The sequence below is a fragment of the Coregonus clupeaformis genome, chromosome 24, assembly GCF_020615455.1.
Source record: "Coregonus clupeaformis isolate EN_2021a chromosome 24, ASM2061545v1, whole genome shotgun sequence".
Taxonomy (NCBI): domain Eukaryota; kingdom Metazoa; phylum Chordata; class Actinopteri; order Salmoniformes; family Salmonidae; genus Coregonus; species Coregonus clupeaformis.
The window spans coordinates 12705810-12720739 of NC_059215.1; the positions used below are offsets into that span (position 1 = coordinate 12705810).

The window sequence follows — 14930 nt, forward strand, 5'->3', positions numbered from 1 at the left end:
GGTGTTTGATGGGGTTGCGGTCAGGGCTCTGTGCAGGCCAGTCAAGTTCTTCCACACCGATCTCGTCTAGAATGTCATTGCATGCTGTAGCATTAAGATTCCCCTTACCTGGAACTAAGGGGCCTAGCCAAACTATGAAAAACAGCCCCAGACCATTATTCCTCCTCCACCAAACTTTACAGTTGGCACTATGCATTCGGGCAGGTAGCGTTCTCCTGGCATCAGCCAAACCCAGATTCGTCCGTCGGACTGCCAGATGGTGAAGCGTGATTCATCACTCCAGAGAACGCATTTCCACTGCTCCAGCCGACGCTGGTCCAATGGCGGCAAGATTTCAATGGCGGCAAGATTTACACCACTCCAGCCGACGCTTGGCATTGCGCATGGTGATCTTAGGCTTGTGTACTACTGCTCGGCCATGGAAACCCATTTCATTAAGCTCCCGACAAACAGTTATTGTGCTGACTTTGCTTCCAGAGGCAGTTTGGAACTCGCTAGTGAGTGTTGCAACCGAGGACAGGCGATTGTTACATGCTACGCGCTTCAGCACTCGGATGTCCCGTTCTGTGAGCTTGTTTGGCCTACCACTTCGCAGCTGAGCCATTGTTGCTCCTAGACATTTCCACTTCACAATAACATCACTCACAGTTGACCGGGGAAGCTCTAGCAGGGCAGACATTTCACGAACTGACTTGTTGGAAAGGTGGCATCCTATGACGGTGCCACGTTGAAAGTCACTGAGCTCTTCAGTAAGGCCATTCTACTGCCAATGTTTGTCTATGGAGATTGCATGGCTGTGTGCTCGATTTTATACACCTGTCAGCAACTGGTGTGGTTAAAATAGCCGAATCCACTAATTTGAAGGGGTGTCCACATACTTTTGTATATATAGTGTATGTAGGCGATGGTATGGGGGTGTTGATTCCCAGAGCCAGTAAAAATTCATTAAAATGCATTAGTAAAGCAGGTCTAGCTAAGTGACTTGGTGATGCATTTAGTGGTGGAGCAGAGCCTGGATCACACCTATTTACCTGCCTGTGCTGCCGTTCCAAAGAATGCCATTACCAAACACACCAAGACATGACCAGACACGGAAACAGAGTAATTGAAGTTAAGCGGTCAGGCTTGGAGAGGGAGGTCAGCTGAGTTTGACCCCTTGTGGAAGTGTGCTTAGAGTTCACAGTTGTGTGAATCATGTTTTGAGAATTTGCGTTATGTTTTTCAGGATACATTGGAAAAAAATGGCAGCATCCAGGGATGTATTGGCAGAAAGAAATCACTGAGTATGCCAATAGAATGGGCATTTTGAGAGGGAAAGTCAGAATGAATCTCTTGGTATGTCTGTCAGTCTGTGTGTATGTAATGTATAGGAGCCTTTCACACACAGATCTGTGTGTCTGAGTGTGTTTTCTTTACAGACAGAGTATGTTTTAGTGTGTGTTGTCTTTACAGAGTATGTTTTAGTGTGTGTTATCTTTACAGACAGTGTTTTAATGTGTGTTTTCTTTACATAGTGTTTTAGTGTGTGTTTTCTTTACAGTGAGTTTGTACAGGCTCTACCTAGGTGGACAGATGCACTCGGCCACACAAAAGGCTATGTGATGTGCTGGTAGAGTGGTGCCTGGCCAGCTGGCCCCAGCTGTCCTCACTCCTCTGTTCTCCCCTGTTCACTCCTATAGCTGCCTGGCCTCCTATAGCTGCCTGGCCTCCTATAGCTGCCTGGCCTCCTATAGCTGCCTGGCCTCCTAAAGCTGCCTGGCTTACTATAGCTGCCTGGCCTCCTATAGCAGCCTGGCCTCCTATAGCTGCCTGGCTTCCTATAGCTGCCTGGCTTCCTATAGCTGCCTGGCTTCCTATAGCTGCCTGGCCTCCTATAGCTGCCTGGCCTCCTATAGCTGCCTGGCCTCCTATAGCTGCCTGGCCTCCTATAGCTGCCTGGCCTCCGAAAGCTGCCTGGCTTCCTATAGCTGCCTGGCCTCCTATAGCTGCCTGGCCTCCTATAGCTGCCTGGCCTCCTGGCTGCCTGGCCTATAGCTTTTTGGCCTCCTATAGCTGCCTGGCCTCCTGGCTGCCTGGCCTATAGCTTTCTGGCCTCCTAAAGCTGCCTGGCCTCCTAAAGCTGCCTGGCCTCCTGGCTGCCTGTTCTCCTATAGCTGCCTGGCCTCCTATAGCTGCCTGGCCTCCTGGCTGCCTGGCCTATAGCTTTCTGGCCTCCTATAGCTGCCTGGCCTCCTATAGCTGCCTGGCCTATAGCTTTCTGGCCTCCTATAGCTGCCTGGCCGCCATCTCAACATCCACTGTTCAGAGGAGACTGCATGAATCAGGCCTTCATGGTAAAATTGCTGCAAAGAAACCACTACTAAAGGACACCAATAATAAGAAGAGACTTGCTTGGGCCAAGAAACACGAGCAATGGAGATTAGACACTGGACAATGACCCAATACACCTCCAGGCTGTGTAAGGGCTATTTGACTAAGAAGGAGAGTGATGGAGTGCTGCATCAGATGACGTGGCCTCCACAAATACCCAACCTCAACCCAATTGAGATGGTTAGGGATGAGTTGGATCACAGAGTGAAGGAAAAGCAGCCAACAAGTGCCCAGCATATGTGGGAACTCCTTCAAGACTGTTGGAAAATAATAATAATAATAATATGCCATTTAGCAGACGCTTTTATCCAAAGCGACTTACAGTCATGCGTGCATACATTTTTGTGTATGGGTGGTCCCGGGGATCGAACCCACTACCTTGGCGTTACAAGCGCCGTGCTCTACCAGCTGAGCAACAGAGGATTCCAGGTGAAGCTGGTTGAGAGAATGCCAAGAGTGTGCAAAGCTGTCATCAAGGCAAAGGGTGGCTACTTTGAAGAATCTCAAATCTAAAATATATTTTGATTTGTTTAACACGTTTTTGATTACTACATGATTCCATATGTGTTATTTAATAGTTTTGATGTCTTCACTATTATTCTACAATGTAGAAAATAGTACAAATAAAGAAAAACCCTTGAATGAGTAGGTGTGTCCAAACTTTTGACTGGTACTGTATATATATATATATAAGCATAAAAAACATTAAGAACACCTGCTCTTTCCATGACATAGACTAACCAGCTGAATCCAGGTGAAAGCTATGATCCCTTGTTGATGTCACTTGTTAAATGCCCTTCAATCAGTGTAGATGAAGGGGAGGAGACAGGTTAAACAAGGATTTTTAAGCCTTTAGACAATTGAAACATGGATTGTGTATGTGTACCATTCAGAGGGTGCATGGGCAAGACAAAACATTTAAGTGCTTTTGAACGGGGTATGATAGTTGGTGCCAGCACTCCGTTTTTTGTCAAGAACTGCAACGCTGCTGGGTTTTTCACGCTCAACTGTTTTCCTTATGTATCAAGAATGGTCAACCACCCAGCCAACTTGACACAACTGTGGGAAGCATTGGAGTCAACATTGGCCAGCATTCCTTTGGAACGCTTTCAACACCTTGTAGAGTCCATGCCCTGAGGAATTGAGGCTGTTTTGAGGGCAAAAAGGGAGGGGGGTAGGGTGCAACTCAATATTAGGAAGGTGTTCCTAAAGTTTTGTATACTCAGTCTATATATATATATATATATATATATATATATATATTTATATATATATTTATTTATTTTGCTAGATAGCGTTAGCTAGCGCTAGTCGGCTGTACCAGCACCAAAATGCCGGTATTTTTCATCCTATAGCTTGTTCTCCATCTTCTTTTTAAATAGTGATCCAATATGTTTTCAGCACTTTTATTTCCATTACTGATGATAACTTTCTCATGCTCTCTCTTGTCCCTCTGCAGTAGACATATAGTGAGCAATATGTTTGGAACATCAAATTGCAATCAAATTGCAGTATTGAATCGCAATACTTATAGAATTGTGAGAATCGCAATACAAATCGTGTTGGCATCTAAGTGTGATGATAATATCGTATCGCGAGGTCCCTGGCAATTCCCTGCCCTAATGCAGGCTTCATGTCCCGATACACAGTGGCTTGCTACGTCACATCTGACTTGTGATGTAATGTACGCCTTTCCTGCAGTCCAATTACCAAATCGCCCTCTAGTGGCCTCATGGATGGAATGTTATTAATATTGTTCGTAATTGCATAATTACTTAACATTCTTTTTTTTTTTATGCCAGAAATCCAGTGTTTCTATGTCAAACAGTTTTGTTATATTTCAGTATTCTGTGATTTATATAAAGTGTAATATTGGGATGCAAACTCAAAATGTAATACATTTCAACTCTTTATCTGACTTGGTACAGGTGTCTCCTTTTTTTAAGCCCATAACCATGTGTGTAAGGTGTATACTTTTGTTTCAAAGTAGATTTGTTTAAGACTACCAAGAAACACTCTGTGTGAGCCTGATTTAGCCCACTGCAGTAAAGGTTTTAAGATAGCAAATGTATGGTAACCCTGCTGTGTGTTCCTTTCAGGTGACACAGGTCCCTATAGAGTCATGTGATCAGTACGGGACGTGTGGAGAGTGCCTGAGCTCCGGTGACCCCCACTGTGGCTGGTGTGTCCTACACAACATGTGAGTATTCACCACACAACCACCACACTTTCACCTCTCAACCCTCATCTCTATGTCCACTGCTCAGTGTACACGTCTACCTGGCTGTTCATTGGCTGACACAAAGCCCACTGTGACCCTCAGCAACCTCTGCTCCCAGTGTCACAGTTAGCTAAACATACTAACACACATTCTGATCAGAGGTGCTTAGAACCTCCCCATCATTTGCTCTAGTGTGTTAGTGCCATTAGCCTACAAGCCAAAGCAATTGATGTGATGGTTTATAACAGTGTGATAACAAACAATAAATGAAAGGCTACAGAGGCTAACCTGTTTGTATGTGGCGCTTTTAAGTAACTGATGCCTTTCAGCTATAGAACAGGTTCAGAGCCAGGCGTCTGTCTCGTGTCTGGTGTTGAGTGGCAGGTGGTCTGCTGTGATACAACTGAGGTCACAGCTCTCTGAACTCTGCTTCACTCACCTATAGAGGAGTCACCACTGCGCTCTGAGGTCACAGCTCTTTGCTTCACCAACCTATAGAAGAGTCACCACCGCGCTCTGAAGTCACAGCTCTCTTCTTCACCAACCTATAGAGGAGTCACTACCGTGCGCTGAGCCATAGAATCCAAGAGTGACACCTGCTGGCGATTAGCCGTTACTGCAAGACCATTTAGAACTCAAGACAGCGCAGAGACTCAGGAGAGACAGAGAGAGAAAGACAGAGAGAGAGGAGAGAGGAGCGAGAGAGACAGACAGATAGAGAGACGGAGAGAGAGGGAGAGACAGAGAGAGAAAGACAGAGAGAGAGGAGAGAGGGAGAGACTGAGAGAGAGAAAGACAGAGAGGAGCGAGAGAGACAGACAGATAGAGAGATGGAGAAAGGGAGTCGGAGAGAGGGAGAGACTGAGTGGTAGTGAAAAGCAGCACTGGTAGATTTCCAGATACATGTCAGACTTAGTGATGAAAACAAATAAATGGAGTTGAAGTGGCTGTGGTTAGATGGATTGAGCGGAGGAGTGGTGTTCTCTCTCTCTCTCTTCTTTCTATTCTGTATTTGATGCATAGCCCAGCTAATCACAGACCACACTGTGAAGAAGAAGCTATAGCTGAATGTGTGTGTCAGAGCCGCTAGCTGCAATCATCATTATTGTAATGGCAGCCCCTGCAAAGTGCACTTAAAGTAATTTACATCACTCCAATGCTGGGACAGGACAAATAATTGCCTGGCGACAAGGTAATTCAGCATTTGCTCTCCTCCATGCAGTGATGCAGGCAGGGTGTTCTGGGGCGACGGTAACACCCTCTATTATTTTGGGGGTAGCATGCCTTCACTGAGATCATTTAGCAGGCCATTAGAATTAACCTCAGTGGGTTCAGTGGCCTCTGATTGTAATCACACTCATTCCTCTGTAGACTGGGTGCTGCTGATAATCCTGCTCACTCTGTGTTGTGTAACTGTTTATCCTGATGATGCTGAGATGTTGCTGGGGGGGGAGATGGTGGATTTTAGCATTGTGACTGAGAGGGCAGCTGGGCAGGACTGAGAAGCAGCTGTTTTTGTGGTGTTATGGTGTGTGTGTGTACTGCATCTGGGGTGAAGAGGTCAGGCCCTGATATCACGTCAGATCACCATCTGCTGTCTAACACTATGGTGCCCTACTCTGCCCTGCTACCTGCCCTACCCTGCCCTACTCTGCCCTGCTACCTGCCCTACTCTGCCCTGCTACCTGCGCTACTCTGCCCTGCTACCTGCCCTACTCTGCCCTGCTACCTGCCCTACTCTGCCCTGCTACCTGCCCTACTCTGCCCTGCTCTCTGCCCTACTCTGCCCTGCTACCTGCCCTACTCTGCCCTGCTACCTGCCCTACTCTGCCCTGCTCTCTGCCCTGCCCTGCGCTACTCTGCCCTGCTCTCTGCCCTGCGCTACTCTGCCCTGTTCCCTGCCCTACTCTGCCCTGCTCTCTGCCCTGCCCTGCCCTACTCTGCCCTGTTCCCTGCCCTACTCTGCCCTGTTCCCTGCCCTACTCTGCCCTGCTCTCTGCCCTGCGCTACTCTGCCCTGTTCCCTGCCCTACTCTGCCCTGCTACCTGCCCTACTCTGCCCTGCTCGCTGCCCTGCCCTGTGCCATGCTGTCTCTGGAGCTAATCCCAGTCTGTCTTTGACCCAGTGCCAGAGGGGGGTCGCTCCCCTGTCAGCCCTGCTTTATCTACTGTACATAGACACAGTGGAGTGAAATGCTAAGATTTAGTAATGCAGTGCTCAGTGAGAGAGGTCGTTGTTTAGTCTGATAATGCATCTTATGGGGTCCGTTGACCAGAAGAGGCTGTTGATTCAGGGTGGCCATAGCCAACTGGAACAGGAGGCTCTTGTTGAAACCTGCTGTAGATGATCTGTTTCCCCCCAATCTGTATCATCCTCCCTCCACCTCCTTCAACTAAACAGCATCTGAGTACTATGACTGCCTGGCCACCATGGACACTTTCTTCCCCAAATCAATGTTGACTTCATGAAATTAGCCTTCCTTCTTCTCTCCAATGTTTGCTCATTTTCCCCTGAAAGCATATGTCTGTCTGTGCCACCATGGAGCTCGGCTCAGCTAGGGTAGAGATGTACTGGCTCTTATTAAAGATGCTCTCTCTCGCTGTCTCTCTCTCACTCTCCCCGCCTCTCTCTCGCTGTCTCTCTCTCACTCTCCCCGCCTCTCTCTCATCCTCTCTCTCTCTCTCTCTCTCTCTCTCTCTCTCTCTCTCTCTCTCTCTCTCTCTCTCTCTCTCTCTCTCTCTCTCTCTCTCTCTCTCTCACGCTCTCTCTTCTTTTCTTTTCTTCCAAATACACTGTTTTTCCTCTAGTCTTTCTACTATTTGTTGTGCCACCATTGAAGCGCTGCATGTTAAGGTGGCTAATTAGGAACATGGCAGCACATTAGGCAGCTCTGGTGACGAGGACAGACTAGAGAGGCAGGCAGGGCTGGCCAGGAGAGGAGTGGAGTGGCGTATCTTCTTTCACTTCTTTCTTTCTTCTAGCCTGCCTTCTTTCTTCCACACTGGCCCGAGACTCCACACACAGTCCTTTAATTGCCAGCAGCTGTTACAGACAGTATGCGCCCATTGAAAGCATCAAGAAGGGGGGAAAAATAGAGAAAAAATGAGAGAGAGAGAGAGCATTTGATGCCACATTCTCAGGTCCACAAAGTGAGCAGTGTTTTGATTGCAGTTCAAAGAAAGCTCATCATCTCAAGCGCTCTTCAGCTCTGACCGGCCCTGAATGGACCAACAGAGGTTGGTTAACTGGCGGTCTGGTCTGACCATGGTCTTAACCACTCAGAGCAGTAGACGGTCTAGTGCCAGTGTCTCTTCCCTGCAACCCCTGCATGATTACCTACCTAATCACTCTAAAGATGCTTTTCCTTCTCAATGTTTACCACATTACGGGTTTGATCCGGAGATGGAGATGTGTAGGGTGAGGAGGGGTAGAGGGGTCACCCAGAATGAAGGGGTGTCACTTCCGATGGATGGCCACATACTAATATATACTAATACTGGGTGGCAGGTAGCCTAGTAGTTAGAGCGGTGGGCCAGTAACCGAGAGGTCACTGGTTCAAATACCTGAGCCGACAAGATGAAAAACCTGTTGATGTGTCTTTGGGCAAGGTACTTAACCCTCCACATGTGTGGGCGCGCAGTTTGCTGATGTCAACTTTGTGAATAGAGTGCCCCATGGTGGCGGTGGGGAATGGTATGGGCAGGTATAAGCTACGAACAACAATTGCATTTTATCAATGGCAATTTGAATGAATGAGATACTGTGATGAGATCCTGAGGCCCATTGTCGTGCCATTCATCCGCCGCTCTCACCTCATGTTTCAGCATGATAATGCACGGCCCCATGTCGTAAGGATCTGTACACAATTCCTGGAAGCTGAACATTTTCCAGTTATTCCATGGCCTGCATACTCACCAGACATGTCACCCATTGAGCATGTTTGAGATGCTCTGGATTGACGTGTACGACAGCATGTTCCAGTTCCCGCCACTATCCAGCGACTTCGCACAGCCATTGAAGAGGAGTGGGACAACATTTCACAGGCCATAATCAACAGCCTGATCAACTCTATGCAAAGGAGTAGGAGATCTGTGGTCACACCAGATACTGACTGGTTTTCTGATACACTCCCCTACTTTATTTTTTAAGGTATCTGTGACCAAGAGATACATATCTGTATTCCCAGTCATGTGAAATCCATAGATTAGAATTAATTTATTTCAATTGACTGATTTCCTTATATGAACTGTAACTCAGTAAAATATTTTGAAATTGTTGCATGTTGCGATTATATTTTTGTTCAGTGTAATATTTATGTAAGTCAGAGACAGGGCCATTAGCAGTCCATGGATCTCATTGGATGAGCCTTGTTTTCCAGAGTTAGTACATGGATCTCATTGGTTGACAGAAGCTTGGTTGCATGGCGGCTGCAGGCTATGGAAGGATAAGGCCCTCTGCACAGCATGACTCAACCTTTGATGGGCAATGCTGTCGGCACACACACACACACCACTGTCAGTGATGAGGCGTTGTGTGGGTACACTGTCTATCTACATATATACCCCCTCAGTCAGCCCTACAGGGCATCAGCTATAGTGTAGGAGTTGGCACTTCATACCCAACTTCATACTACCTGGGCGGCAGGTAGGCTAGTGGCTAGTAACCGAAAGGTTGCTGGTTCTAATATCTGAAAAATCTGTTGATGTGCCCTTGAGCAAGGCACTTAACCCTAGTTGCTCTGGATAAGAGTGGCTGCTAAATGACAACAAGAGGAATTTACAATCTCTCTGTTCCTTCACTCTACCATGGTAGCCAGTAGAAATGGTAAATGCTGTCCAATGACTTGTTCAGCTCCCTGGCAAGCCACACACAGTCTTATTACATCACCAAGCCCTCCTTCAGGGGTTTGGGATGCAGCCCACATTTTTAGGTCAGAGGAACAGATTTGGGACGTGGGCCACTTAAATAGTGTTTCTTAAATTATGCTCTTTCAAATGATTTGTCTGATCTATTGCATTACCGCTAATTGGCAACACTGCTAATTAGCACATGGCCACTGTCTTCCACAGTAAGATACACTTTGACCCATCATGTGATTTGAATGGCAGTCCTATAGATTCCAGTAAGCCTAAGTGTAGTCCTATAGACTCCAGGAGCCTATATGCAGTCCTAGATATTCTACAGTAGCCTCTCACAAATGAGCGCTCCTGAATGATGTCAAGCACAGAAAGCATAAAATATCCACTCGTTTCCCAATGGTAACAACAATTAGGCCAGTGATGATAATGGCTGTATTGAGGGTGTCTCTCTGTGTGTCTAATGGCCAGGTTAACATTGTGTTCCGCACTGCATCAATCTCTCTCCCAAATGAACTGCTAATGAGATTTCGATCAACAAACATGCCCAACGTATCAATAGAGCCATGTATCTATCTGAGCCATACAGAGATACAGTACCGTTATTATTAATGATGACGGCATATTTACCTACCGCATTATTATTACCATGGAGATGGGTTTGATATGGAAACCAGGCCGGGATCATGTCAGCTTTATCTTATGCCCAGTCTCCCTCCTCCCTCCCTCCATCGCTGTCATTTAATTTACAGCCAGAGACATGGAGGAGGGGCAGTAAGGTGGAGGGGGGGTGGGAGGGAGGAGGGGATCCAATTATTGTATTACTCATAAGCCAATTATTAATAAACCCATTTCGTACCCCATGAGAGGAATCCTTTTAGAGGAGCCTGCCATCTCTCTCTCTCCCTCCCTCCAACTCCCTTCATCTCTCTTTCCATTACTCTCTATCTTTCTATCTCTTCTCTCCTCTTCCTCTGCTCTCTATCGCTCCTCTCTGACAGATACCACAAAAGCCCTTTTTGTGCCTCAGAAATGCAACATGAGTCAGTCTGAATAACTAAACATGCGTGTGAGACAAACGTGATGTGTAAGGTTGCGGTGGGAAAATGTGGGTCTGAGCAGGTGTGATGTCATTGATGTTTGTTGAAATTTGTGTGAGTCTGTTTATTGTCTTTTGTTTATGTATGATTGTTATTGTTTGAAATTAAAAAAATATATATATAAATGAATAACTAAAAACCTCTGCTGTAGTTAGGCTCTATCTTCCTCTATCTTTCCCTCCCGCTGCCTCCATTTAAATGGATATTCACACACATCAGGAAGGCAGCAGCATGCAACAAAGAGTCTGAAACGCTCAATTTGCACCAATATCTCAGGGAGATTGTTCAAGATTGACTTCGAAATTGGACGTCTATCCATGTCCTGAGGACAAAGGCCTTCAAAACCGGCCACTAAGGGCAACAGTGAAAGCTATTACCATCAAGTAGGCCTGGGTTTTGCTAGGACATTGTGGATGGGGATGGCAGATAGGCATAATCCATGACTCTGGATCAGAAGGTTGTAGGTTTGATCACAGTGGTGGACATTTTTTGTTTTAACCCTATCCCAAACCTTAACCCTTACCTTAACCATTCGGAATGAGTGGCTAAACTTTATGTTTTAACCCTATCCCAAACCTTAACCCTTACCTTAACCATTCGGAATGAGTGGCTAAACTTTATGTTTTAACCCTATCCCAAACCTTAACCCTTACCTTAACCATTCGGAATGAGTGGCTAAACTTTATGTTTTAACCCTATCCCAAACCTTAACCCTTACCTTAACCATTCGGAATGAGTGGCTAAACTTTATGTTTTAACCCTATCCCAAACCTTAACCCTTACCTTAACCATTCGGAATGAGTGGCTAAACTTTATGTTTTAACCTTATCCCAAACCTTAACCCTTACCTTAAACTTAACCCTTAACTTAAAAATGTGACGTTTGCCGAAATGGAACGATACAGAGCAGCAGCAGCAACCCAGGGTGTCAAAAATACTTCCAAATGTGAAGTTTGGAGCAACTTAAAAAATCTGATGTTTGGAGAAACGTAGATAAACGTCTAATTGTGCAGTGAGACTGTGAGAGCTTGTTGAATATCTGGGTGTTCTGGAGGGAAATGAGCATGTAGCTCAACGCAGCTCAGGGCTGTTCTCAGTAATCACTCTTCATTCAAGATGGCAGTGTGATGATGTGATCTGTGCGTATTGGGAGCTTTGCACAGTCTGCCTGACTACATACATGTACACAGAGTCCCCAGACAGGAGTCCATCCAAGCAGCTGAGGCAATACAGACAGTACATTAGATGTATCAAAGGAAAGGAGACAGCCCATCCTGTGACATAACAAACAGATGATGCTGTAGACCTACTTGGATGGTGGACCTGTTGTTATATTAAACACCATCAAATATTCACTATACATACAGTCTCTCTCTCTCTCTCTCTCTCTCTCTCTCTCTCTCTCTCTCTCTCTCTCTCTCTCTCTCTCTCTCTCTCTCTCTCTCTCTCTCTCTCTCTCTCTCTCTCTCTCTCTCTCTCTCTCTCTCTCTCTCTCCATCCCTTCATTCCCTCTCTCCCTGTTTCTCTCCATCCCTTCATTCCCTTTCGCTTGCATCTGATATTGTTAATCTAAACTCCTCTCACCCCTCCAAGGGTATGGTGGTTCTCTGTCCGATAACAGTAACGGAAGGAGTGAGTGTGAGAACATGTCCATTTTAGAGATGTCTCTCTCTCTCCACTCCCTGTGTCTTTAAACATGGTACTTGGAGGGAAGGAGCAGCAATCAACCAGCCTCCGTCCACACCTCTACTGAGCCCAGGGAGGAGGTTAGGGAGGAGGGGAGAGGTGGAAGGAGAGGGGTGGAAATCTCCCCCTGTCGCCTGCCTCTCCTGTCAGGGCCAGAGAGAGAGACAGCGACAGAGTGTGTATGTGCATGTGTGTGTGTCGGGGAACCAGCCGCGGCAGAGACGACAGCGTAATTGCCAGTCTAGAGCGGAGGGAGGCTGAGAGGCAGGCGGTGGTAGAGGACCTAGAGGTAAGTAGTGCCTTAGACCTCTGTGTCTCAATGGAGCTCACATCACGGTCACACACTCACTGTCTGCTCAAACTACTGCAGGATAGGGCTGCCACGATCTAATGATCTTTGTGTGTATATAGTGTGTGCATGCATTCCAGTGTGTATTGATGGTGTGTGGAAATCAACACAGCTGCTATGTTATTCTATTATGTGGTCTATGCATAGTCTATACATAGTATGTTAGCAGTGATTTCCATCAGTAGCAGTAGATAGCAGTCTGACTGACTAGCAACTGACGCTGCTCTCTGACTGACGATAGCAGATTGATACTGACTCGCGCGACGTCTACTGACTAGTAGACTGACTGACTGACTAGCAGACTGACTGACTAGTAGACTGACTGACAGACTGACTAGCAGACTGACTAACTGACAGACTGACTGACTGACTAGTAGACTGACTGACTGACTAGCAGACTGACTGACTGACTAACTGACAGACTGACTGAGGTCTGCTCTACTTCATCACTTTGGACAGGGCTTAGCTTACAGACCTGGCTAACTAGTGCTGTAGGACTGCCTGTACTGCCTTCAGCTGCTCTGGGGTGCTATTCAAGGCCTCATCACACTGATGGGATGCAAGAACAAGGCTCTATAATTGTGTGTGTGTGTGTGTGTCTGTGTGTCTGTGTGTGTCTCTGTGTGCATGCGTGCGTGGGTGAATGTGTGGGTTTAGTACAGGACTCTCCAACCCTGTGCCTGGAGAGCTTCCCGCCTGTAGGTTTTCGCTCCAACCCCAGTTGTAACTGATTCAGTTAATCAACCAGTTACAGTTTTTTCCAACTGCTTACACACGTTTTCAAAACGATGTCTCCTTTTTTCAAAACTCTACACACAATTCCCAAAACTGCACACACAAAATGCAAAATGCCTCACATCTCCTTCAAAATGTAACACTGCATTCAAAATGCCATAAACACATGTCAGAATGAAGCATTTGCATCAAATGGCAAACACTTCTTTCATAATAGTACATTTGTGGATATACCATGTAAACACTGTTGTTCTAAATCTAAAGCTCTTTGGTCTTTCATAGGCTTATATCTACATTTCAATACAATGTTCTACAGTGAAAGTAATCTGCTGAGAGGGGTAACAAGTACACTGTAAACACCAATGCAATGTAGAAACAGAAAATATTTATTAGGCCAAACATTACTGTTGTATACAGTAGCATACAACAAAACCATAAACATATGTAAGCCAAAAGTATATTCTTTAGAATACAGTAATGAACACAATTGTGTGTGTCTTCATCTCTTCTCCGGGCTGGGTCTGGCCACAATACTTCGTCCACATCACAAGATACGTTTTCTCTTTCCAAACATCGAGGGAAGTATCTCCTAGCATGGCGTATCCAACCTTGGACAGAGGCAACCTCTACGTCCCCACATGCGTCCTCCATTGCCTGGAGAAGCGGCATGCGGGCATAGGGTTGGCGATCATACACTTTCCAGCCCAAGGCTGAAAATAATAATTCTATGGGATTTAGAAAAGGTGAATATGGGGGTAGGTACAAAACAACAAATTGTGGATGGGTGGCAAACCAGTTTTGGACCAGAACAGCCCAGTGGAAACTAACATTGTCCCATATAACCACAAATCTAGCAGGCTCCTGATCTGGATCAGGGACAAGCATTGTGTAAATTGCATCCAGAAAAGTGAGCATATGGCCGGTGTTGTACGGACCCAGTGTGGCATTGTGATGGAGGACCCCGTTTTGAGTGATGGCAGCACACATAGTTATATTACCCCCACGCTGTCCAGGGACATTGGTAATTGCCCTCGGTCCTATAACATTTCTTCCGCGGCGCCTGGTTTTGGTGAGGTTGAAGCCAACCTCATCCACATAAATACAGTTTTTCTCGATTGTTTACACACATTTTCTGAAAGCATGCCTCATATTCTCAGAACTCTACACACAAATCAAAACACACACACACAATGGGCAAAACCCCTCAATTCTCCAGCAAAATGAAACTTTACATTCAAAACAATCTTATTTCTTATCAAAATGGTATTTTGTTTTCAAATGACACACACAAACCATCATATGAATAGACATTTATAAGAACCTGATGTGCTCAATGTAAAACACTATGATGAATGGAAAACACTTCTTCTCCATTCATCATAATGACTTAGGCCTTTTTTTGGTTCAGTGTTGCCATTACTACAGACAGTACATACATAAGTGTGTTGTAAAATATTTGAGAATATTGTTTTTATACTCAGAACACACAAATACACGGTAACAAATATATTTCATTTTTCCCACAAAAACAATGTACACAGTGTACATCCCATTCAAAACCAACACAAAGTTGCACATACAGTGGTCTACATACAAAACAGAAGAATTTAATGT

General features: G+C 45.8%; 1 protein-coding gene across 2 annotated transcripts in view; it reads left to right on the forward strand.

Moving 5' to 3' along the window:
* The window catches only part of LOC121538014 (plexin-A2-like), a 346168-nt gene that overhangs the window by 212485 nt on the left and 118753 nt on the right, over nt 1-14930 (forward strand). The window contains exon 5 of one of the 2 annotated variants that reach the window (XM_041845745.2): nt 4470-4570. The exons of the other annotated variant lie outside the window; for it this stretch is intronic. Within the exon in view, the coding sequence (XP_041701679.1) occupies nt 4470-4570 (101 nt within the window). The remainder of the gene's footprint in view (nt 1-4469; nt 4571-14930) is intronic. 2 annotated transcript variants of the gene reach the window in all.